This window comes from Pongo pygmaeus, chromosome 4, assembly GCF_028885625.2.
Source record: "Pongo pygmaeus isolate AG05252 chromosome 4, NHGRI_mPonPyg2-v2.0_pri, whole genome shotgun sequence".
Lineage (NCBI taxonomy): Eukaryota > Metazoa > Chordata > Mammalia > Primates > Hominidae > Pongo > Pongo pygmaeus.
Window position 1 is genome coordinate 84,204,123 of NC_072377.2, and position 26,888 is coordinate 84,231,010.

At 37.7% G+C, this 26,888-nt stretch overlaps 1 protein-coding gene across 5 annotated transcripts in view; it reads left to right on the forward strand.

The window, feature by feature from the left end:
- The window catches only part of FAM151B (family with sequence similarity 151 member B), a 58,114-nt gene that overhangs the window by 23,700 nt on the left and 7,526 nt on the right, over window positions 1-26,888 (forward strand). For 3 of the 5 annotated variants that reach the window (XM_054487339.2, XM_063665449.1, XM_063665450.1), the window contains 3 exons: window positions 2,766-2,931; window positions 8,848-9,065; window positions 11,166-11,301. In XM_054487339.2, coding sequence (XP_054343314.1) covers window positions 2,766-2,931; window positions 8,848-9,065; window positions 11,166-11,301 — 520 coding nt within the window. Of the gene's footprint in view, window positions 1-2,765; window positions 2,932-8,811; window positions 9,066-11,165; window positions 11,302-26,888 lie in introns of all 5 variants that reach the window. The other 2 variants (XM_063665447.1, XM_063665448.1) reach the window with 1 other exon arrangement.

The following is a 26,888-nucleotide window of genomic DNA, read 5'->3' on the forward strand; positions in this document are numbered from 1 at the left end:
GCTTTTTGTAAATGAAAAGCTACATTTGCATGAAGAACCCAGAGAAATTACTGACTGGTTTGAAGATAATGACATGCATGGTCAGATAAGAAGACATGCCATGGAGTTGCTTTTTGACCATCAGTATTGTTTCCACCAAATTTGTGATCTGCATATAAGTGCATGTGAAATGCATTTCCACGTACCCAAAGCAGCATAGAAGCATGGCACAGAAGATCGGAAAATTTAATAGGGAATACTCATGCAGGTGCATATCAAATCATAGAAGAAGTCGAGAAAAAACAGCGCCACATAGAAAATGAATCTGAATGTATTCTCCAAGGAGACTCATGCCCTAAAAGAAAAAATGTGGCCAGGTATGGTGGCTCTCATCTGTAATCTTAGCACTTTGAGAGATAGAGGTGAGAGAATCATTTGAGTCCAGGAGTTTGAGACCAGCCTGGGCAACACAGTGAGACCTCATCTCTACTAAAAATTTAGAAAAATTAGCAGGGTGTGGTGGTGCATGCCTGTAGTCCTGGCTACTCAGGAGGCTGAGGCAGGAGGATCCCTGGAGCCCAAGAGTTTGAGGTTGCAATAGAGCGAGACTCTGTCTCCAAAAAAAAAAGAAAAAGGAAAGAAGAAAGCAACTATTCATTGCAGTGCAGGTTGGCCACCTCTTATGGAGTACACTTGTGCGATTACCTGTCATCTATCCCACTTTTTTCATGTGTCAAAGCTTCTTTTTTGTTTTTGTCCACTATTTTATTATTTATCTTTAAAAAAAATTGTTTTTTGAGATGGGAGTCTTGCTCTATTGGCCAGGCTGGAGTGCAGTGGCGCGATCTCAGCTCACTGCAACCTCTGCCTCCTGGGTTCAAGTGATTCTCCTGCCTCAGCCTCCTGAGTAGCTGGGATTACAGGTGCCCGCCACCACTCTTGGCTAAATTTTGAGTTTTTAGTGGATATGGGGTTTCTCCATGTTGACCAGGTTGGTCTCAACTCCTGACCTCAGGTGATCTGCCTGCCTCAGCCTCCCAAAGTGCTAGGATTATAGGCGTGAGCCACCGTGTTTGGCCATTTCCACTATTTTAAATGGTCAGCATTGTTTTTTATAATTCACTATGCCACATAATTCATCTTTGCATTGTTTCTGGTATTGGAGGTATAGATTGTATAGAGACTTTTAGAGTGTTCTAATTTGTTTTATGCATTTTTTTCAAATTTGACTCCACAGAGGTGCGTTTTCACAACATTGACTTTCTGTGTAACCATTGCGCTTATTGATAAAAACATTGAAACTTTCACAGGAAATGAAGAGATATCCGTTTGTACATCTGCATTTGTGAAAGATAAAATTTCTCAAGATCGCAGTTCTTTGGGTGACTACATGTGTGATGGCAACCCATCACAGTTTTTGACTGATCTTGTCAAAAGACTTAGGTTGTTCATCAAGTTATTTCAGATGACTGCAGGTATTTAAGCTATTTCTTTATGACTGCAGTTCATTTGCTCATAACTGTTATATCTCTGCAGCTGATTAATACACCTGGGTATTTATGCTTGCAAAAATGTGTGTTATTATTGCCTATTTTATTGTGTAAAGTGGCCTCTGAAGTGTTCTGCCATGTTTTCATAGGTTTCTCAAATAAATGCCCTTTTAAAAATGAACAGGATTGGCACAGTAGCTCATGCCTGTAATCCCAGCACTTGAGGAGGCCAAAGCAAGATTACTTGAGCCTGGGAGTTCAAGACCAGCCTGGGCAACATAGTGAGACCCTGTCTCTACAACAGATATTTTTTTTAAAATCAGCTGGGCATGGTGGCACACACCTGTAGTCCTAGCTACTCAGGAGGCTGAGGTGGGAGGATTGCTTGAGCTCAGAAGGTCAAAGCTTCGGTGAAGTATGATGCGCTACTACATCAACCTGGATGACAGGGTAAGACCCTGTTTCTAAAAAAAAAAAAAAAAAAAAAGAAATTTTAAAAAATGTAAGTAAATGTATTTTAAAGAATTTTTAAAATTATTTTTTCCAATATTTTCAGGATTTTGATCTTTTGGGATTGTGGGTTTGGGGATTTTAGACTTTAGGGATTTTGATTTTCTGGGATTTCAAAATTCGAGATTATGGCATTTGGGGAATTATGGCCCCAACCCAACACAAGATCAGCCCAGCTGAATAGGCAGGGAAGAGGAAGTTGATGGGAAGAGCAGTATGCATGTACGGAGGAGTTGTTGGCAGCTATCTTGGCGTCAGTCTGTCACAGCCTGCTGAACATACTCACACCATGTCTGCTGAAGCTCATTACCTGTTCAAAGGATGTATGCTTTTAAGCAGTAACTAAACTGTAAGTCAAAGAAGTGAATTTTTAATGTAGACTTTCAAACATGAGCAATGAATATCCATAATTTCTAATCTGAGGAGTGAGAAGATAAAAGTAACGATTTTTATTCCCAGAAAACTTCAGCAAATACTTATTAAGCCTTCCATTATGTGTGTACTTTGCTGGTATTAGAAAGAAATTCAGAAGTATGTCAACAGCTTAAGATCTGTGTAACTTAGGGAAAGTCATTTAACTTTTTGACATCTGTTTGCTAATCTAAAAAATAAGGACAATGTGTACGGGCCTTGTATACTGCCTGGCATGGGATAATTGCTCACTGAGTGTTACTTTTCTTTCCTTTTTTTTTTTTTATCTTCCTCAAAAGGATGCTGAACATGGCGGCTCCTGTAGTTCTGTGCCCTGTTTTCTTAGCATTAACTGAAGTTCTTTTATTTGGACAGGTACTGCTCACATGATAGAGGCTGATGTCCTTCTTCCAAGTGATGGATCAGAACACAGCCAGCCAATTATGGCCCATCCCCCTGAAACAAACAGTGATAATACTCTACAGGAGTGGCTGACTGAAGTTATGAAAAGCAGTAAAGGCATCAAGCTGGATTTCAAAAGGTATTTGTATAAACATGTTCAATTTTCTGGGAAAAAAGTAATAGCTGTGCCTGACTACCTATTTTTTTGTGTGTTATCCAAACTGAAAATGGAATTGTAGACTCTAATGTATTTCAGGACTGAACTTAAATGAACCTAAGACCCACTGAGTTATTTACTAAAATTGTTTTTTGGAGACCCTTAAAGGCTAAAGTTAGATTAAAAGGAATTTATCGTAAGTGACCATTGTGACAACAGAAAGGTAAATTAAAAATGCTACATTTGTTAAAAAGTAACCCAGGAGAGAGAGAGCTGGGAGAAATTCATTGAGCTAGTTAATGCATACCCTATTTGATTTATATTATTATATTTGTAAAGGGAATTATTTAGAATTCTCCAATAACCAAAGTGTTTCTTAAAAATAATGCTTGGAGGCAGCCGGGCGCAGTGGCTTCAGCCTGTAATTCCAGCACTTTGGGAGGCTGAGGCGGGCGGATCACCCGAGATCAAGAGTTCGAGACCAGCCTGACCAAAATGGCGAAACCCCACCTCTACTAAAAATACAAAAATTAACCAAGCATGGTGGTGGGCGCCTGTAATCACAGCTACTGGGGAGGCTAAGGCAGGAGAATTGCTTGAACCTGGGAGGCAGAGGTTGCAGTGAGCTGAGATCACGCCATTGAATTCTAGCCTGGGCTACAAGAGTGAAACTCCCTCTCAAATAATAATAATAATGATAATAATAATAATAATAATATTTGGAGGCATTAATACTGAAGAGCAAGAGTAAGCTGTCATTTCCTTCACTGTGGCCATCACAGGAAATTTTACTTTTGTAGTATTTTGGCAGTGTAAAAATGATAAAGCAAGCCAGAAATATACAGCAACACTTCAGAAGCACACTGTAAAGCTTATGAAGGCAGCTGCTATTGAAATCTAGGATTGGCAGTAAGCCTACTTCATCTCTGAGTAATATTTTTAAATAGAATTATCTCAAGAAATTAATAAGGACTTGGAATCTTGTAGGATTCTTAAGATGACTCTAACCATTTGTTATGGGGCAAAATATACCAATAAACCTTATTATACTGTTAGTGAATGAATAGATATATAAAATTTGATATACAGGAGTTTGGATTGAGAAGGTCTTGTGAATTAAAGAACTATCTTAAGATCATAAACTTTTTTTTTCGACGGACCGCGGTGGCTCATGCTAGTAATCCCAGCACTTTGGGAGGCCAAGGCAGGTGGATCACCTGAGGTTAGGAGTTTGAGACCAGCCTGGCCAACATGGTGAAATCTCTTCTCTACTAAAAATACAGAAAATTAGCCAGGCATGGTGGTGCGCACCTGTAATTCAGCTACTCGGGAGGCTGAGGCAGGAGAACCTCTTGAACCCAGGAGGTGGAGGTTGCAGTGAGTTGAGATCACGCCACGGCACTCCAGCCTGGGCAACAAGAGCAAAACTCTGTCTCAAATAAATAAATAAATAATAATAAATCATAGACTTTTTGAGTTATGAATGGTTCAATTTCATTTTATTGACAAAGAAACTTAGTTCCAGAGAGGTTAAGTGATATACCTGAGGGTAACAGGTAAGCTTTAACAGGTAAGCTACAACCAGATCCTAATTCTCCTGAAGCCAGTCCAGTGTTCTCTATACCATGAAATAAAGCATTTGATCTTGAGTGCTTGACGGCTTAAACTTTTAGATCTCCTTGATGTCATGTGCTCAGTTTTTCATGTTTACTATTGCCCCTTGAATTGTTTCCTGGGACATATTCTTTGGTTTTTCACCAGTCAGATCAGCTCATTCATTCTTAAATCTAGCAGCTACCACAAAAGGGCTGAGCTGCTGAAACAAAGATTTTGCAAGTTTTTTTTTAAATCATAACATATTTGAAGGGGATTCAGTATAAACTAATAGGTATATGAACACCTATTACATGTCAGACACTGTTCTAAAAGCATTGCATGTATTTTTCATTAAATTCTCGTAACAATCCTAAGAGGTAGGTTATTGCCGTTATTCTCATTTTGCAGATGAGGCAATGGAGATGGAGGGGGCTAAGGAGCCCGCTTGTCACATAGCTGTTAATGGAACTAGAGAGCTGTCAGCCTGGTTGGAGAGCTTACACTTTTAACCAGAATGCTGCACTCACTCCCTTTGTAAGAGCAGCTGAATGACCTGTTAGTTAAGTTTTAGTAGTTCTTGTTTTGTGCTTCTAAGTTACTTTGTTTGGTACACAAATAAAAAGTATTATATTTTTGCTGGGCGCAGTGGCTCATGCCTATAATCCCAGCACTTTGGTAGGCCGAGGTGAGCGAATCACCTGAAGTCAGGAGTTCTAGACCAGCCTGACCAACATGGAGAAACCCCGTCTCTACTAAAAATACAAAATTAGCCAGACGTGGTGGCACATGCCTGTAATTGCAGCTATTCGGAAGGCTGAGGCAGGAGAGTTGCTTGAACCCGGGAAGCGGAGGTTGCAGTGAGCTGAGATCACGCCATTGCACTCCAGCCTGGGCAACAAGAGTGAAACGCCATCTCAAAAAAAAAAAAAAAAAAAAAGTGTTATATTTTTAAATTTTATCTGGAGTCTTAGCAAGCTCTTCAGTGTTTTAGTGAAGAATTATTTTCCCTTAAACAATGCAATTTTATATAGTTTGTTACAATTTTAAGTATGATATTTATTTTATCATTCCCAATTTTTAAATGAAATTAATAGGAAAACAGGGTATGATATTTAGAAGTTTGATTTACAAATAACTTCTTAGGAAAAAAATATATTCTATGATAACTAAGTTTATATTCTTTTCAGGAGAGTTAAATAAATACCACCAAGGAGCAATTTTCAGTAGTATTCTCACCAGGACTTTCCTCTTCAGATGATCATCTTGGTGAAGCTTTGGCACTTCCTTATGGGAAAGTTAGTACTAATATATGTAAGAATTGAGAATGTTGGCCACTGTATTTTAAATTAGAATCACATGGAATTTATAGATTAATTTAGAAGGATGTGTCATTTTATAATACATGCAATATTGAGCCTTCCAGGCTGGGTCTGTTATTTCTCGTAGTGTACAGTAGTCCTCTGTTATCTGCAGTTTCAGTAACCTGCAATACACCATGGTCTAAAAGTGTTAAATGGAAAATTCGAGAAATAATTAATAAGTTTTAAATTACACACCATTCTGAGCAGTGTAGTGAAATCTGGTACTTTCCCATTCCATCCCACCTGGGGTGTGACTCATCCCTTCCCTTTGTCCAGCGTATCCACACCGTATATGCTGCCCACCTGTTAGTCACTTAATAGCCGTCACGGTTATCAGATTGACAGATCACAAGAAGAAGGGTGAGTACAGTACAGTAAGCTATTTTGAGAGAGAGAGAGAGAGAGACCACATTCACATAACTTTTATTATAGTATATTGTTATAATTGTTCTATTTTATTACTAGTTTATGTTGCTAATCTCTTACTGTGCCTAATTTATAAATTACACTTTATCAGAGATAGGTATGTGTAGGGAAAAAAACAGAGTACATATAGGGTTGGGTGCTATGTGGTTTCAGGCATCCCTTGGAGGTCTTGGAACATATTCCCTGCAGATAAGGTGGACTACTGTAGATTTTATTTTGTTGTTTAGGAAAGTTTGTCCTCAGTCCTTTTTTCTCCCACAAAATGTTACACCTTTTCTTCCAGAAGAACTTTAGAATTACTTTGTCAAGTTTTAGAAAATAAGAACTACAGCAACAAAAAGTTTTTGGTTCTTTAGTGAGGTTTTAAATTTGTTTAACTGCAGGTTTTGTTTTTCTTATTTAAGTTTCTAGTAAGGGAAAATATCACTATCTTTCATCTACATTAGTGATAATTAACACATTTACGTATAAAATGGAATAAATGTATTAAATTCTTGCTTCACTATGTTCTTTGTCATAGTTCCTTATGTTTAACTGCACAGTGCTTCGCATGTAGTAGGCACTTAGTAAACACTGGTGGAATTTTGATTGGTGGGAGAATACGCTGTTTGAAACTGGATATTGGCCAGGTGCGGTGGCTCATGCCTGTAATCCCAGCACTTTGGGAGGCCGAGGCAGGTGGATCACTTGAGGTCAGGAGTTCAAGACCAGCCTGGCCAACATGGTGAAACCCCGTCTCTACTGAAAATACAAAAATTAGCTGGGTGTGGTGGCGCACGCCTATAGTCCCAGCTACTTGGGAGGCTGAGGCAGGAGAATGGCTTGAACCCGGGACACCGAGGTTACAGTGAGCGGAGATCGCACCATTGCACTCCAGCCTGGGTGACAGAGCGAAACTCCATCTCAAAAAAAAAAAAAAAAAAAAGAAATTGGATATTATCAGATGGAGAATCAATCTTAAACCACTCTATGTCAGCTTACTAAATTGAGAAAGACTAAGAGGCTCCCTCCTGAAATGTAAACTGGAAATTAGTATTTAACCCAGCTTCCATAGACACCAGATTTCTTAAGAAATCAGAGTCCTTTTTGGAAAAAGAGGAGCTTGGCAGGAGACATGCATGGATTAGTTCAAGGTTTTTCCTTACTCCACCCATGAAGAGCAGCACCTCATGGGGACTTGGCTGCTGCTATGGGACTGACAGACAAGGAAGCTTTGGAGTCACAGGTACAAGTTGCTTGCTACCAAAAATGGAATTTTGTAGGAAGTACAGCGTTGGATCTCAGAATTGTGGTTTTAACATGGTGTTGACACAGGGCAAGGCAGGGAGAATTTACAAGAGACAAATGACAGCATCTAAATTAAAGTCTGCAGAGTCCAGCATTAAGGTTTATTAATCCACTAAAATCTAGGCCCTCCATTCAGGGGCAGAAGCGTGAGAAGGAAGTGTACTACATGGCAGCAGAGGGAAAAGGGCTAGAGGCTAAGGGATAGAGCCTGGGTTCCTCTGGTTTTAGTACATAGTATCCTTGCTCACTGGTAAACATAACCCAATAAATAATGATATTATTTAAATTTCTCCTGTTAGAGTAACAGGCCCAAAAGGAGTGGAGAGAAGAGAGGTAGAAGCATAGATAGAAGTACTGCCATCTCTTAGGAAGAGAGAGGGAAATGTGAGGAGGGGTCGGTGAGTGTTCTCCCCTCCAATATCCATCTCCAAAATTCTTAGCCTCGCATTACAATATTCACTACAAGGTAATTTTCTTATAAATGAACATAGGCAAGTAAAAATTATGGAAGCTGATTAAAACCTTAGTGTTTCAAAGTCTGTAGGTATCAGCTAGAATATATGTAGGGAAGTAAAAGGAGTGAAGTTGCTTTTTAAATTTAAACTAAAATATACGTATTTCTAATTTTCAGAAAAGGTTCTTACAATAAAAGAAGAAAAATGAAACAGAAACTTGAAGGAAATACTATAATTTTATATTTTACAGTCATTTTTAGAATTGTTTATGTATCCAAACTCACCCAAGAATACATAAAGGAAAGAAGCTACTTTTATTCTCCAGGGTCATGAGCCTGAATTAGAGATACAGGGCTTGGATCCACTTGGGTATTTCATAAATGTGAATTTACAGGTTATTAAGTGTATTTCATTTATCTTATTTATACATTCTCGAATGAGTGAATATTTGTGTCTTTTAAAAAACTGTTTTCACACTAAGTGATCCTAATATGAAGTTTTGAAACCTCTATTTTGTCCACAAATAGTACTACTATTCATATATTTATAGACTCTTTAAGGTATATTCATGAATGATAAGCACAATTCAACATTTAGAAATATGGCATATGTTAGCTTTTCCCTCTGGTGCTATGCAATCTTTGATTTTATTTAACCCAGACATTATTGTATTTTTATTATGAATTTGAGAACATTACGACCACTAGTCTAAAAGAACTTCTTTTTACTTTACCTAGGGAATCTACCTCATTGACAACAAATTATGTTTTTAGTCTGGCAGCTGTAGAACCATCCATGATGCTCTTGGAAAATGTGAAGAGGCATCTGAAGCGTCCTGTATGGATTAATGCCGATATTCTTCCTGGTCCAAATGGAAATAGCAAAGTAATAGATGCAAAACCATTTTTAGACACCGTGACATCCTTCTTTCCAGACGTGACGTTTTCCCTGGGTTGGACAACAGGGTGGCATCCTGAGAAAGTCAATGAGGGTAATAATTCTAATAATGTATTTCTTGTTGGTCAAATTAAAATATCCTCCAGGTATAAAAATAACATCTTTAATACAAAGCCCAAAACCCATTCTACAAAATCTAAGCCTGATGGAAAAAAAGGCCTGACCCTGCAGGTATGTGCAGACCCTTCCATCTACTCTTTCAGATAGTTGCCATGTTCACTGGTGACGCTGCAAATTTTAAGAGAGTTCACATATTTATAGTCATATAAGTAAAGCTTCTGTTAGCAATCTTTTTTTCTAATCTTTAAAAATATGATTTTCCAGATTTTAAAGGAAAGTGGAACACTTCCCTTCTTTTTATCAGGAAATTAGCTGCTAAACTAACATATTCACTTAAGATTTCTGTAAAATGTTCCTTTACTGACTGACCAATATTTTTTACAACTTGCTTTTGATAGAGCATAGAGTTATTTAAAATAGATATATTCTGGCCGGGCGTGGTGGCTCATGCCTGTAATCAGCACACTTCGGGAGGCTGAGGTGGGCGGATCACCTGAGGTCAGGAGTTCGAGATCAGCCTAGCCAGCATGACGAAACCCCGTCTCTACTAAAAATACAAAATTTAGCCAGGCATGGTAGCGTGTGCCTGTAGTCCCAGCTACTCGGGAGGTTGAGGCAGGAGAATCACTTGAACTCAGGAGGCAGAGGTTGCAGTGAGCCAAGATCATGCCACTGCACTGCAGCCTGGGCAACAGAGTGAGACTCTGTCTCAAAAAAAAAAAAAGTGTGTGCGTATATATATATATATATATATTTATTTGTTTATTTATTATGTATATAGTTTATTTGTATATAAAAATATATATTCTCTATATATACATATGTACTTTTTTTTGAAGCTATTTAGAAACAAGCAAGTGTGTTTTCCATGTGGTTTTTTTTTGTTAAACAGAGTCTTGCTCTGTTGCCCAGGCTGGAGTGCAGTGGTGTGATCTCAGCTTACTGCAACCTCCACCTCCCAGGTTCCCAGGTTCAAGTGATTCTCGTGCATCAGCCTCTTGAATAGCTGGGATTACAGGCGCCACCACGCCCGGCTAATTTTTGTATTTTTTTTTAAGTAGAGATGGGGTTTCACCATGTTGGCCAGGCTGGTCTTGAACTCCTGACCTCCAGTGATCCGCCCGCCTCGGCCTCCCAAAGTGCTGGGATTACAGGCATGAGCCACTGCACCTGGCCTTTTTTTTTTTTTTTTTTAAGAAACAGGGTCTGGCTCTGTCACCCAGGCTGAGTGCAGTGGTACCATCATGGCTCACTGCACCTTCACCCTCCTGGGCTCAAGTGATCCTCCCACCTCAGCCTCCAGAGTAGCTGAGACCACAGGCATACACCATCACACACAGCTACTTTTTAAATTTTTTTGTAGAGGTGAGGTCTCACTAAGTTGCCCAGGCTGGTTTCAAACTCCTGGGCTCAAGCTATCCTCCCACCTTGGCCTCCCAAAGTGCTGGGATTACAGGCATAAACCACCGTGCCTGGCCCACAATGTCTTAACATGATTTAAATATATGTAAAATATATACATATATATGTATATATATATATATAGTCAATTTTACCACTATTTCTACTTTAAGTAAAATATACAGGTAATTTGGGCAAGCCAAAAAGAAAATTGATTTGATGTTAACTATCACTTAAACAGCTAGCGTATACCCCAAAGCAACCTTTCTTGGAAAAGAAAATTTAACAAAAATAGGAAATCCAAGTTTATAGAGAATAATAATGATGCAGGTGTACCTAAAAGAAGAGCCTTAAAAATCTTTAAAGTAAATAAAATCTAGTGGTGTAAATTTTTTTTCTTGTGCTTGAGAGATTAGTAAAACCTTTTTAGTGCCTTAATTTTTTGTTAAATTTGCTCTAGGTCACTTGTGGAATGATTTTTTATCTCCATTTTCCACTTAGTTTTTTTTCACATTAAGTAGCATTTTAATTCACTTAGAATCCAAATGGAAAGTATTATGAATTACCTATGAATTATCTATGGTTTTACCTAATTATAGGTAATTTAGTCTTTTATTTAATTGTCTTTCAAGATTTCAATCAATAAAGTTAAATTTTTTTCTTTTCTTTTAAGGGTACAGTTGGACAATGGTGAAAGAGATGGAATATATATGTAATGAACTAAGTCAACCTGTAACGTTCCCTGTCAGAGCAGCATTAGTCAGGCAGTCTTGTTCTCAGTTACTTTGGCTGTTAAAGAAATCAAACAGGTATGTAATAGTTTAACAAATGTGTATGTGAGTGTGTGTGAGAGACAGAGATAGAAAGGGCATGAAAATTGATTATTTAAGGACAGTGTGTGTGAGAGAAAGGTAGACGGAAAAGAAATGAAAACTGATGATATAAGCGCACAGACTCCCTCACCAGATTGGAGCACCTTGAGGAACCTTAACTTACTTAACATCGTATATTTTACCCCTATTCCTCACAAAAGTTTTTGTACATAGTAGGTGCTCAGTCAGTGTTAGCTGTCTTTTTCATTATGTTATATATTCACAAAAAAATATGAGTGGATAAATTAGCTTCTTTTTAAATTTCATCATAATTTCAGAAATCAGCCAGGTGTGGTGGCTCACACCTGAAATCCCACACTTTGGGAGGCTGAGGCAGGAAGATCGCTTGAGCCCAGGAGTTTGAGATCAGCCTGGGCAATTTAGTGAGAACTTGTCTTTACAAAAAAATAAAAAATTAGCCGAGCGTGGTGGCATGCATCTGTAGTCGCAGCTACTCGGGAAGCTAAGGTGGGAGCATCGCTTGAACCTGGGAGGCAGAGGCTTCAGTGAGCCAAGATCATACAAATGTACTACAGCCTAGGTGACAGAGTGAGACCCTGTCTCAAAAATAATACTTTCAGAAATCTTTTTTATATAAAAGTTTTATTTTAATATGTAATAAAAATTAGTTGGACCACCTATTGAATATTTAAATAGATTATAAAAGTACAGATGTTAAAAATTTAATTTTTTTTTCTTTTAAGAGATCAATCAGTAGGACAAAAGGAAAAGTCCAGAATCTATTATGGAACTTAGTGTAGAAACAAGTTGACTTTTCAGATCTTTGGAGCAAGAAGTTCAACAACTGGTTTTAGGACAGCAGGCTATGTAGGAAAAACAATGCTGACACCTTTGCTTATTCCTTGCTCCAAGATACATTCCCAATGAATTAAAGATTTGAACATCAAACAGTAAATGCATAAAGAATAAACAAGGGATGATTCCTTAAATATAGTTTCAGAATGGAGAAGACCTTTCTTAGTAGTAAGGCACAAAACCCAGAAGCCTGTAAAAGGAATTTTGATACATTTGAATACATAAAAATGGAAAACAACTAGTAAAAAGACTCCCAATGTGTATGTCAGAGAAATGTTAAGAATTCTGACAAATAAAGGATTTTTACAAATTACCCAGAAAAAGGCCCAGTTTAATAGTTCACTATGTCGCAGAGAATAGTGGAAGCAGACACTCATACATTTTTGGCTGGAGTGTAAACTGATCAATAATTTCCTTGGAGAGAAATTTGGCAAATACTCATGAATTTCACTAATGAGACCGTGTCTTACTAATAGACATTCACATAAGCACAGAGACATAGGTACAAGGATATTCTGGAAGCATCGTTTGTATTAATAAAAGACTTGAAACATTCTAAATATCTATCATTCAGACACTGTTGAATAAATTATGGTACACCCATATGATGGAATATTATATGTTATAGATAATGCAGTAGACCCTATGTTTTAATATGGAATGATCTCTAAGATATATTATTAACTGAATAAATTAAGATGCAGAATGATAGGTATATTATGATTCCATTTACATGTGGGAAAATTGATGTGTAAAAATATTTGTAGATGAATTGAGCTTAGAGTAGTTTGAATCAGTGGCTGCTAGCATTATGCTTAAAGAGAAATATTAGGTGATACCAGACACTATACCAGTCAGATTCTTAGTTACAAACAATTATGGGGCAACCCTCATTGTTAAAGTATCCCGTGATGCTATTTGACATTCTCTTTTTGCAAACACATCATTTATTTATTAACTCTGTCTATAGTTTTGTTTGTTTTCATTAGTGTCAGGGAAGTGCACTGAAATCAAATAGCATACTGTATTAATTTTTTAAAGATTATTATTGAAATTAAAGCATTACATTTAATTAAATTTTCAATTTTCATGGAAGACTCTAGAGTTTTTGAGAATATATCTTCTTACCCTCATTTGAGAAACATTTACAATATAGATGGACTCTATTTTCTTGGAGACATGATACTCAGATAATCATGTGCACAAGTACTATAAGACTATGGCCACATTTATGAGAGAATTCAGCCCAGCCTATATTCCATTTGGGTATATTTTGTTTCATTTTTGATGATGTTGCATTGATTTTCACATAGTCATGTGTGTGATAAGAGCACCTAAAATCTATTCTCTTGGCAAATTTTTCAAATACAATATTAACTACAGTCCTCCTACTGTCCATTATATCTCTAGACTTATTATCTTGTGTAACTGCAAGTTCATCTACTCGTTATTTTTTAAAGATACCTATTTACTCTCATTTTACTGGTTTTGAGAATCATATTCATCCTCCAAATTTCTGGAGTTTGCTTGTTTTTCTAATTATTCCATAGAAAAAAACCACAGAACATTATCATTAGTTCTACAGACTTAGAGGTTCTTATATTGTTTGAGATAGGAAGGAAAAGTACATTTATTTTTTAAAAACTTAGCACTGAAGTATTTATGTAGACTGTACTTTTTATGGTAAAAGCAATGTAGGCTGTTAACAGTGTTTCAGATAACAAAATCTGGATAATATGGTTCTACTTTAAAAGACTGAAGGTTAGAATTGTCTTTATGGTGGACCCAGGTGTTTTAATTTTGTTCCTAATAATTTTCTTATTATCTAATGTTTGTGAGATTGCATGAAGACAGCAACCTTGCTTATCTTGATCATCCACAGATCTTCAGCATTTAAAATAATGCCCAGCACATCATAGGAATTTAATAAATAGTTGTTAAATGGAAAAGCCAAATGCATACAGGCACTGTTTCATCATAGAGGGCATTAGAAGCCTGTACTTTCTGGAGAAGTAGTTTTGGTGTTTAAATACAAAAATAGCTATAAAAGACAGCATTAAGCAAAGAGCCTTAGAGGTTATTTTAGTTACTCTGGTGTCAAGTACTGCCTCAGTCACCTTGTGATGTGCTCTAATGTAATTAGTAATATGAATAATATATTACAAAGAGGAGTAGCTTCTAGAGCAAGAATGCTTCTAAGAAGATAGCAATATCCCATCTTTAAACGAGAACCTCATTTTGAGTCAAGCAATTGTGCATGAATGAATCTTGCAATGTCAAGAGAGCTATTTGAAATAAGACACTATCACAATATTTCTGTGTCAGGGAACTCAACAAGTGATGAACTGCCAATCCCTTTTTGCTTCTCCTTCGGGTAGTTGGTGAATCCACTCTGCCGTAACACCCTTGAACCATGGCGAAGTTTCAGTTCTTGACAGCATACCTGTTCAAAGAACAGGCTAAGTGTTTTTATTATAGAAATTTCAAAATACAGTAACTCAAACCGGAGAGAAATTTATATATCTCTCTCCAAACAATCCAGACTCAGGAAGGTCTCAGGAGGGTGGAGGATCTTCTCCAATGGTCGTCTAGAGCCTAGGTTCATTCTGTCTAGTTCCTCTGCTAACCCTGGGAGTGTCAGCATGCACATAAGTAGAAGCTGACGTACACCATCACATTCCCGTTCCAGCCCACAAATGTTGAAAGAAAATAAACATACCCCAGAGTAACTAAAATAACCTCTAAGGCTCTTTGCTTAATGCTGCCTTTTATAACTATTTTTGTATTTAAACACCAAAACTACTTCTCCAGAAGGTACAGGCTTCTAATGCCCTCTATGATGAAACAGTGCCTGTATGCATATATATATACATGCAGGCATATACTAGGTGTATTTAGATGACCTGTATATACTAGGGGTATTTATATTTTTATACTAGGTGTGTATATGTATATAAAATGCATATACATATATATGAAGGGTATAGATTTCTGTGTACAGTCATCCCTCAGTATACGTGGAGGATGGGTTCAAGGATGCTCAGCATACACCAAAATTGGCTCATTCTGAAGTTCCCAAGCTGTTCCTTTGGGACTTGAGTACACAGAAAGTCAGCCTCCTTATACCCACATTTCAAATCCTGTGAATACTCTATGTCCATTCTCATTTGGTTGAAAAAAAATCAGTATATCAATGGACTCACTCAGTTCTAACCTGTGTTGTTCAAGAGTCAACTATATTGATTTGGATATTGTGTCCAAATCTATATCCTAAATTCTCTTAGCATTTTTAATAGTCTTTCAGGGCCAGGCACAGTGTCTCATGTGTGTAATCCTAGCACTTTGGGAGGCCAAGGCAGGTGGATCACCTGAGGTCAGGAGTTCAAGACCAGCTTGGCCAACATGGTGAAACACCATCTCTACTAAAGTCCAAAAAAAAAAAAAAAATTAGCCATGCATGATGGCAGGTGCCTGTAATTCCAGCTACTCGGGAGGCTGAGATGGGGGAATCACTTGAATTCGGGAGATGGTGGTTGCAGTGAGCCAAGATCGCACCACTGCACTCCAGCCTGTGCGGCTGAACAAGACTCCGTCTAAAAAAAAATAGTCTTTCAATTGATTTTCTTGAGTTTTCTAAGCAAAAAAAATTTATTCTCTTCAAATAATGTTAATTTTACCTCTTTTCAACTTTTATATCTCTAATTTCTTTTTTATGATGGTTAACACCTCTAGAATAGTGATTCTCAAGGTATTATCAGTAGGGGTGATTTGGCTCTCCAGCAGACAATGCCGGAGGACATTTTTGGTTGCCACACCAAAAGATGAGGGGTGGGGGCAGGGATTCTATTGAACAGCTAGTGGTAAAGGCCAGGGATGCTGCTTTAGACATCCTACATTGCACAGGACTGCTCCCACAGTAAAGAATTATCTAGCTGAAATGTCAATAGCCAACATTGAGAACTCTAGAACAGTGTTAGATAATATTGCTAATAGTGCCCAAACATATCTTATTCTTACCGTTAATACAACAACTTAGTATTCTGCAAAGATACTGCAGAAGTACAGTCTATGTGTCGCTTTAAGATGGGGATACCTTCTGAGAAATTTTTCATTAGGTCATCCAGGCACAGTGGCTCAGGCCTGTAATCTCAGCACTTTGAGAGGCCAAGGTGGGTGGATCACTTGAGTTCAGGAGTTCGAGACCAGCCTAGTCAACACAGTGAAACCCCATCTCTACTAAAAATACAAAAATTAGGTGAGTGTGGTGGCGCACGTCTGTAATCTCAGCTACTAAGGAGGCTGAGGCAGGAGAATCGCTTGAACCTGGGAGGCAGAGGTTGTAGTGAGCCGAGATCGTGCCACTGCACTTCAGCCTGGGTGGCAGAGCAAGATTCTGTCTCAAAAAAAAAAAAAAAATTTTTTTTTCATTAGGTAATTTTGTCATTGTGTGAACATCATAGGCTGTACTTACACAAACCTAGATTGCCTACACCTAGGCTATACAATGTAACCATTTGCTTCTAGGCTACAAACTTGTACACCATATTATTATACTGAATAATGTAGGTAATTATAACACAGTGGTAAGTATCTGTGTATATAAACATATCTAAACATAGAAAAAAGTACAGTAAAAATATGATATAAAAGATAAAAAATGGCACACCTGTGTAGGGCACTTACCATTTCTGGAGCTTGCAGGACTGGAAGTGTCAGTGAGTGAGTGGTAAATGAATGTGAAGGCCTATAGCATTACTGTACACTACTGTAGACTTTATAAACTGTATACTTAGACCATACTAAATTTATTTAAAATTTCTTTTTCTTCAAGAATACATTAACCTTAGCTTACTCTAACATTTTTACTGTATAAGCTTTTTCTAAACAAATCTTTTTGACTCTTTAGTAATAACACTTGGCTTAAAACACAAACACCTTATGTAGCTGTACAAAAATATTTCCTTTCTTTATATCCTTATTCTATAAGCTTTTTTCTATTTTTTAACTTTTTACTTTTTTTAAACTTTTAAAATATTTTTGTTAAAAACTAAGACACAAAAACTATACTTCCAGGGATCATTTCTATAGCTCATTACTAGGAAAATTTCCTAAATGAGTAGAGTGCTGAAATAATGGTTTATAAGATAGTATTTGCAAGCCTCATGGTAGCCTCAAACCAAAAACCATACAGTGGATACACAAAAAGTAACAAGCAAGAAGCTAAATCATATCACTAGAGAAAATCACCTTCACGAAAAGGAAGAAAGGAAGGGGGAAAAAAAGAAGGAAGGCAAGACCACAAAATAACCAGAAAACAAATAACAAACTGGCAGGGGTAAGTCCTTACTTATCAATAATAACATTGAATGTAAGTGAACCAAACTCTCTAATCAAAGTCAGAGTGACTGAATGGATAAAAAAAAAAAAAAAAAAAGAGCGAGACTCATCAATCTATTGCTTACAAGGAACACACATCACCTATGAAGACACACATAGACTGAAAAGGATGGAAAAAGATATTCCATGCTAATGGAAACCAAAAAAGAGCAGGAGTAGATATACTTATATGAGACAAAATAGATTTCAACACACAAAAAAAAATTAGCTGGGTGTGGTGGCATGTGCCTGTAATCCCAGCTGCCTGGGAGGCTGAGGTGGAGGCTGCAGTGAGCTGTAATCGCACCACTGCACTCCAGCCTGGGTGACAGAGTAACACCCGGTCTCAAAAAAAAAAAAAGTTTCCCTACAAAGAGATTTAGACTCCCACACAATAATAATGGGAGACGTTAACACCCCACTGTCAACATTAGGCAGATCAACAAGACACAAAGTTAACAAGGATATCCAGGAATTGAACTCAGCTCTGCACCAAGTGGACCTAATAGACATCTACAGAAGTCTCCACCCCAAATCAACAAAATATACATTCTTCTCAGCACCACATCACACTTATTCCAAAATTGACCACAGAGTTGGAAGTAAGGCACTCCTCAGCAAATGTGAAAGAACAGAAATTATAACACACTGTCTCTCAGACCACAGTGCAATCAAACTACAACTCAGGATTAAGAAACTCACTCAAAACCGCTCAACTATGTGGAAACTGAATAACCTGCTCCTGAATGACTACTGGGTACATAACGAAATGAAGGCAGAAATAAAGATGTTCTTTGAAACCAACGAGAACAAAGACACAACATACCAGAATCTCTGGGACACATTTAAAGCAGTGTGTAGAGGGAAATTTATAGCACTAAATGCCCACAAGAGAAAGCAGGAAAGATCTACAATTGACACCCTAACATCACAATTAAAAGAACTAGAGAAGCAAGAGCAAACACATTCAAAAGCTAGCAGAAGGCAAGAAATAACTAAGATCAGAGCAGAACTGAAGGAGATAGAGATACAAAAAACCCTTCAAAAAAGCAATGAATCCAGGAGCTGGTTTTTTGAAAAGATTAACAAAATTGATAGACCACTAGCAAGACTAACGAAGAAGAAAAGAGAGAAGAATCAAATAGATGCAATAAAAAATGATAAAGTGGATATCACCACTGATCCCACAGAAATACAAATTACCATCAGAGAATACTATAAACACCTCTACACAAATAAACTAGAAAATCTAGAAGAAATGGATAAATTCCTGGACACATACACCCTCCCAAGACTAAACCAGGAAGAAGTTGAATCTCCAAATAGACCAATAACAGGCTCTGAAATTGAGGGAATAATTAATAGCCTACCAACCAAAAAAAGTCCAGGACGAGACGGATTCACAGCTGAATTCTACCAGAGGTACAAAGAGGAGCTGGTAGCATTCCTTTTGAAAGTATTCCAATCAATAGAAAAAGAGGGAATCCTCCTTAATTCATTTTATGAGGCCAGCATCATCCTGATACCAAAGCCTGGGAAAGACACAACAAAAAAAGAATTTCAGACCAATATCCCTGATAAACATCGCTGCAAAAATCCTCAATAAAATACTGGAAAACTGAATCCAGCAGCACATCAAAAAGCTTATCCAGCACGATCAAGTGGGCTTCATCCCTGGGATGCAAGGCTGGTTCAACATATGCAAATCAATAAATATAATCTAGCATATAAACAGAACCAAAGACAAAAACCACATGATTATCTGAATAGATTCAGAAAAGGCCTTTGACAAAATTCAACAGCCCTTCATGCTAAAAACTCTCAATAAACTAGGTATTGATGGGACGTATCTCAAAATAATAGGAACTATTTATGACAAACCCACAGCCAATATCACACTGAATGGGCAAAAACTGGAAGCATTCCCTTTGAAAACTGGCACAAGACAGGGATACCCTCTCTCACTACTCCTATTCAACATAGTGTTGGAAGTTCTGGCCAGGGCAATCAGGCAGGAGAAAGAAATAAAGGGTATTCAATTAGGAAATGAGGAAGTCAAATTGTCCCTGTTTGCAGATGACATGATTGTATATTTAGAAAACCCCATTGTCTCAGCCCAAAATTTCCCTTAAGCTGATAAGCAACTTCAGCAAAGTCTCAAGATACAAAATCAATGTGCAAAAATCACAAGCATTCCTATACACCAATAACAGACAAACAGAGAGCCAAATCATGAGTGAACTCCCATTCACAATTGCTTCAAAGAGAATAAAATACCTAGGAATCCAACTTACAAGGGATGTGAAGGACCTCTTCAAGGAGAACTACAAACCACTGATCAACGAAATAAAAGAGGACACAAACAAATGGAAGAACATTCCATGCTCATGGATAGGAAGAATCAATGTCGTGAAAATGGCCATACTGCCCAAGGTAATTTATACATTCAATGCCATCCCCATCAAGCTACCAATAACTTTCTTCACAGAATTGGAAAAAACTACTTTAAAGTTCATATGGAACCAAAAAAAGAGCCTGCATTGCCAAGACAATCTTAAGCCAAAAGAGCAAAGCTGGAAGCATCACGCTACCTGACTTCAAACTATACTACAAGGCTACAGCAACCAAAACGCATGGTACTGGTACCAAAACAGAGATATAGACCAATGGAACAGAGTAGAGCCCTTGGAAATAAGACCGCACATCTACAACCATCTGATCTTTGACAAACCTGACAAAAACAAGAAATGAGGAAGGGATTCCGTATTTAATAAATGGTGCTGGGAAAACTGGCTAGCCATATGTAGAAAGCTGAAACTGGATCTCTTCCTTACACCTTATACAAAAATTAATTCACAATGGATTAAAGACTTAAATGTCAGACCTAAAACCATAAAAACCCTAGAAGAAAACCTAGGCAATACCATTCAGGCCATAGGCATGGGCAAGGACTTCATGACTAAAACACCAAAAGCAATGGCAACAAAAGCCAAAATAGACAAATTGGATCTAATTAAACTCAAGAGCTTCTGCACAGCAAAAGAAACTACCATCAGAGTGAACAGACAACCTACAGAATGGGAGAAAATTTTTACTATCTACCCATCTGACAAAGGGCTAATACCCAGAATCTACAAAGAACTCAAGCAAATTTACAAGAAAAAATCAAACAACCCCATCAAAAAGTGGGTGAAAGATATGAACAGACACCTCTCAAAAGAAGACATTTATGCAGCCAACAGACACATGAAAAAATGTTCATCATCACTGGCCATCAGAGAAATGCAAATCAAAACCACAATGAGAAACTGTCTCACACCAGTTAGAATGGTGATCATTGGAAAGTCAGGAAATAACAGGTGCTGGAGAGGATGTGGAGAAATAGAAACACTTTTACACTGTTGGTGGGACTATAAACTAGTTCAACCATTGTGGAAGACAGTGTGGTGATTCCTCAAGGATCTAGAACTAGAAATACCACTTGACCCAGCCATCCCATTACTGGGTATATACCCAAAGGATTATAAATCAAGCTGCTTTAAAGACATGGACACGTATGTTTATTGTGGCACTATTCACAATAGCAAAGACTTGGAAACAACCCAAATGTCCATCAATGATAGACTGGATTAAGAAAATATGGCACATATACACCATGGAATACTATGCAGACATAAAAAGGATGAGTTCATGTCCTTTGTAGGGACATGGATGAAGCTGGAAACCATCATTCTCAGCAAACTATCACAGGGACAAAAATCCAAACACCGCATATTCTCACTCATAGGTGGGAATCAAACAATGAGAACACTTGGACACAGGGTGGGGAACATCCCACACCGGGGCCTGTTGTGGGGTGGGGAGATGTGGGAGGGATAGCATGTGGAGATATACCTAATGTAAATGATGAGTTAATGGGTACAGCACACCAACATGGCACATGTATACATATGTAACAAACCCGCATGTTGTGCACATGCACCCTAGAACTTAAAGTATAATAAAAAAAAAATTTCAACACAAAAACTGTAAGAGACTAAGAAGATCACTATATAATGATAAAGGAGTCAGTTCAGCAAGAGGATATAACAATTGTAAATATATATAAACCCAACACTGGAGCACCCAGATATATAAAGCAAATATTATTAGAGCTAAGCTGTTAGATTCCAATACAATAATAGCTGGAGACTTCAACATCCCACTTGGAACATTGGACAGATCTTCCAGATAGAAAATCAGTAAAGAAACATGGGACTTAATCTGCACTATAGAGCAAATGCATCTAACAGATATTTACAGAACATTTCATCCAACAGCTGCAGAATACACATTCTTTTTCTCAGCACATGGATCATTCTCCAGGGTATACCATACATTAGATCACAAAACAAGTCTAACAACATTCAAAAAATTGAAATAATATCAAGGATCTTCTCTGACCACAATGGAATAAAACTAGAAATCAATAATGAGGAATTTTGGAAACTATACAAATACATGGAAATTAAACTATATGATCCTGAATGGCCAGTGGGTCAATGAAGAAATTAAGAAAGAAATTGAAAATTTTATTGAAACAAATGATAATGGAAACACAACATATCAAAACCTAGCAGATGCAGCAAAAGCCATACTAGGATGGAAGTTTATAGCTATAAGTGCCTACATCAAAAATTTTTAAAACTTCAAGTAACCTAACAGTGCATCTTAAAAACTAGAAGAGCAAGGCCGAGCACTGTGGCTCACACCTGTAATCCCAGCACTTTGGGAGGCTGACATGGGTGGATCACGAGGTCAGGAGATCAAGACCATCCTGGCTAACACAGTGAAACCCCGTCTCTACTAAAAATACAAAAAAATAGCCGGGTGTGGTGGCGGGTGCCTGTAGTCCCAGCTACTCGGGAGGCTGAGGCAGGAGAATGGTGTGAACCTGGGAGGCAGAGCTTGCAGTGAACCGAGATCACACCACTGCACTCCAGCCTAGGCGACAGAGTGAGACTCCATCTCAAAAAACAAAACAAAACAAAAAAAAACTAGAAAAGCAAGAGCAAACCAAACCCAAAATTAGTAGAAGAAATAAATAATAAAGATCAGGCCGGGCACAGTGTCTCATGCCTGCAATCCCAGCACTTTGGGAGGCCAAGGCAGTGAATCACCTGAGGTCAGGAGTTTGAGACCAGCCTGACCAACAAGGCGAAACCCTATCTCTACTAAAAATACAACAATTAACCAGGCGTGGTGGTACGCACCTGTAATCCCAGCTACTCAGGAGGCTGATGCAGGAGAATCAGTTGAACCTGGGCAGCAGAGATTGCAGTGAGCCGAGATCACACCACTGCACTCCAGTCTGGGGAACAGAGCGAGACTCTATCTCAAAAAAAAAAAAAAAAAAAAAAGAACAGAAATAAATTAAATTGAAATGAAAACAGTACAAAAGATCAATGAAACAAAAAGTTGGCTTTTTGAAAAGTTAAGACAGACAAATCTTTAGCCAGATTAAGAAAAAACAGAGAATCCAAATAAATAAAATCAGATATGAAAAAGGAGACATTACAATTAATACTGTGGAAATCAGAGAATTATTAGTGGCTACTGTGAGCAACTATATGCCAATAAACTGGAAAATCTAGAAGAAATGGACAAATCCCTAGAGTCATACAACCAACCAATATTGAACCATGAAGAGATCTAAAATCTGAACAGACCAATAACAAGTAATGAGATTGAAGCCATAATAAAAAGTCTTTTAGTAAAGAAAACCCTGGGACCCGATAGCTTCACTGCTGAATTCTACCTCAAAAGCTAGCAGAAGGCAAGAAATAACTAAAATCAGAGCAGAACTGAAGGAAATAGAGACACAAAAAACCCTTCAAAAAATAAATGAATCCAGGAGCTGGTTTTTTGAAAGGATCAACAAAACTGATAGACTGCTAGCAAGATTAATAAAGAAAAAAAGAGAGAAGAATCAAATAGATGCAATAAAAAATGATAAAGGGGATATCACCACCGATCCCACGGAAATACAAACTACCATCAGAGAATATTACAAACACCTCTACGCAAATAAACTAGAAAATCTAGAAGAAATGGATAAATTCCTCAACACATACACCCTCCCAAGACTAAACCAGGAAGAAGTTGAATCTCTGAATAGACCAATAACAGGAGCTGAAATTGTGGCAATAATCAATAGCTTACCAACCAAAAAAAGTCCAGGACCAGATGGGTTCACAGCCGAATTCTACCAGAGGTACAAGGAGGAACTGGTACCATTCCTTCTGAAACTATTCCAATCAATAGAAAAAGAGGGAATCCTCCCTAACTCATTTTATGAGGCCAGCATCATCCTGATACCAAAGCCTGGCAGAGACACAACAAAAAAAGAGAAATTTAGACCAATATCCTTGATGAACATTGATGCAAAAATCCTCAATAAAATACTGGCAAACCAAATCCAGCAGCACATCAAAAAGCTTATCCACCATGATCAAGTGGGCTTCATCCCTGGGATGCAAGGCTGGTTCAATATACGCAAATCAATAAATGTAATCCAGCATATAAACAGAACCAAAGACAAAAACCACATGATTATCTCAATAGATGCAGAAAAGGCCTTTGACAAAATTCAACAACCCTTCATGCTAAAAACTCTCAATAAATTAGGTATTGATGGGATGTATCTCAAAATAATAAGAGCTATTTATGACAAACCCACAGCCAATATCATACTGAATGGGCAAAAACTGGAAGCATTCCCTTTGAAAACTGGCACAAGACAGGGATGCCCTCTCTCACCACTTCTATTCAACATAGTGTTGGAAGTTCTGGCCAGGGCAATTAGGCAGGAGAAGGAAATCAAGGGTATTCAAGTAGGAAAAGAGGAAGTCAAATTGTCCCTGTTTGCAGATGACATGATAGTATATCTAGAAAACCCCATTGTCTCAGCCCAAAATCTCCTTAAGCTGATAAGCAACTTCAGCAAAGTCTCAGGATACAAAATCAATGTACAAAAATCACAAGCATTCTTATACATCAATAACAGACAAACAGAGAGCCAAATCATGAGTGAACTCCCATTCACAATTGCTACAAAGAGAATAAAATACCTAGGAATCCAACTTACAAGGGATGTGAAGGACCTCCTCAAGGAGAACTACAAACTACTGCTCAAGGAAATAAAAGAGGATACAAACAAATGGAAGAACATTCCATGCTCATGGGTAGGAAGAATCAATATCATGAAAATGGCCATCCTTCCCAAGGTAATTTACAGATTCAATGCCATCCCCATCAAGTTACCAATGACTTTCTTCACAGAATTGGAAAAAACTACTTTAAAGTTCATATGGAACCAAAAAAGAGCCCGCATCGCCAAGTCAATCCTAAGCCAAAAGAACAAAGCTGGAGGCATCACACTACCTGACTTCAAACTATACTACAAGGCTACAGTCACCAAAACAGCATGGTACTGGTACCAAAACAGAGATATAGATCAATGGAACAGAACAGAGCCGTCAGAAATAATGCCACATATCTACAACTATCTGATCTTTGACAAACCTGACAAAAAGAAGAAATGGGGAAAGGATTCGCTATTTAATAAATGGTGCTGGGAAAACTGGCTAGCCATATGTAGAAAGCTGAAAGTGGATCCCTTCCTTACACCTTATACAAAAATCAATTCAAGATGGATTAAAGACTTAAATGTTAGACCTAAAACCATAAAAACCCTAGAAGAAAACCTAGGCATTACCATTCAGGACATAGGCATGGGCAAGGACTTCATGTCTAAAACACCAAAAGCAATGGCAACAAAAGCCAAAATTGACAAATGGGATCTAATTAAACTAAAGAGCTTCTGCACAGCAAAAGAAACTACCATCAGAGTGAACAGGCAACCTACAAAATGGGAGAAAATTTTCGCAACCTACTCATCTGACAAAGGGCTAATATCCAGAATCTACAATGAACTCAAACAAATTTACAAGAAAAAAACAACCCCATCAAAAAGTGGGCGAAGGACATGAACAGACACTTCTCAAAAGAAGACATTTATGCAGCCAAAAAACACATGAAAAAATGCTCACCATCACTGGCCATCAGAGAAATGCAAATCAAAACCACAATGAGATACCATCTCACACCAGTTAGAATGGCAATCATTAAAAAGTCAGGAAACAACAGGTGCTGGAGAGGATGTGGAGAAATAGGAACACTTTTACACTGTTGGTGGGACTGTAAACTAGTTCAACCCTTGTGGAAGTCAGTGTGGCGATTCCTCAGGGATCTAGAACTAGAAATTCCATTCGACCCAGCCATCCCATTACTGGGTATATACCCAAAGGACTATAAATCATGCTGCTATAAAGACACATGCACACGTATGTTTATTGCAGCATTATTCACAATAGCAAAGACTTGGAACCAACCCAAATGTCCAACAATCATAGACTGGATTAAGAAAATGTGACACATATACACCATGGAATACTATGCAGCCATAAAAAATGATGAGTTCATGTCCTTTGTAGGGACATGGATGAAATTGGAAATCATCATTCTCAGTAAACTATCGCAAGAACAAAAAACCAAACACCGCATATTCTCACTCATAGGTGGGAATTGAACAGTGAGAACACATGGACACAGGAAGGGGAACATCACACTTCGGGGACTGTTGTGGGGTGGGGGGAGGGGGGAGAGATAGCATTGAGAGATATACCTAATGCTAGATGACGAGTTGGTGGGTGCAGCGCACCAGCATGACACATGTATACATGTGTAACTTACCTGCACATTGCACACATGTACCATAGAGCCTAAAGTATAATAATAATAATATTAACAATAATAATAATAATAATAAAAGTAAAAAAATAATAAAATAAAATAAAGAAGAACTAACACCAGTCCTATTCAAACTATCCAAAAAATAGAGGAGGAGGGAATACTTCTAAACTCATTCTACAAGGCCAGCATTACCCTGATACCAAAAACAGACAAAGACACATTAAAAAAAAAACCTACAAGTCAATATTACTGAGGAACATTGATGCAAAAATCCTCAGCAAAATATTAGCAAACTGAATTCACCAATACATTAAAAAGATCATCATGACCAAGTGGGATTTATCCGAGGGATGAAAGGATGGTTCAACACATGTGAATCAATCACTGTGATACATCATATTAACAGCGTGAAGGACAAAAACCATATGATCATTTCAATTGATGCTGAAAAAACATTGGGTAAAATTCAACATCCCTTCGTGATAAAAACCCACAAAAAACTGGGTATGGAAGGAGCATGCCTCAACGTAATAAAAGCT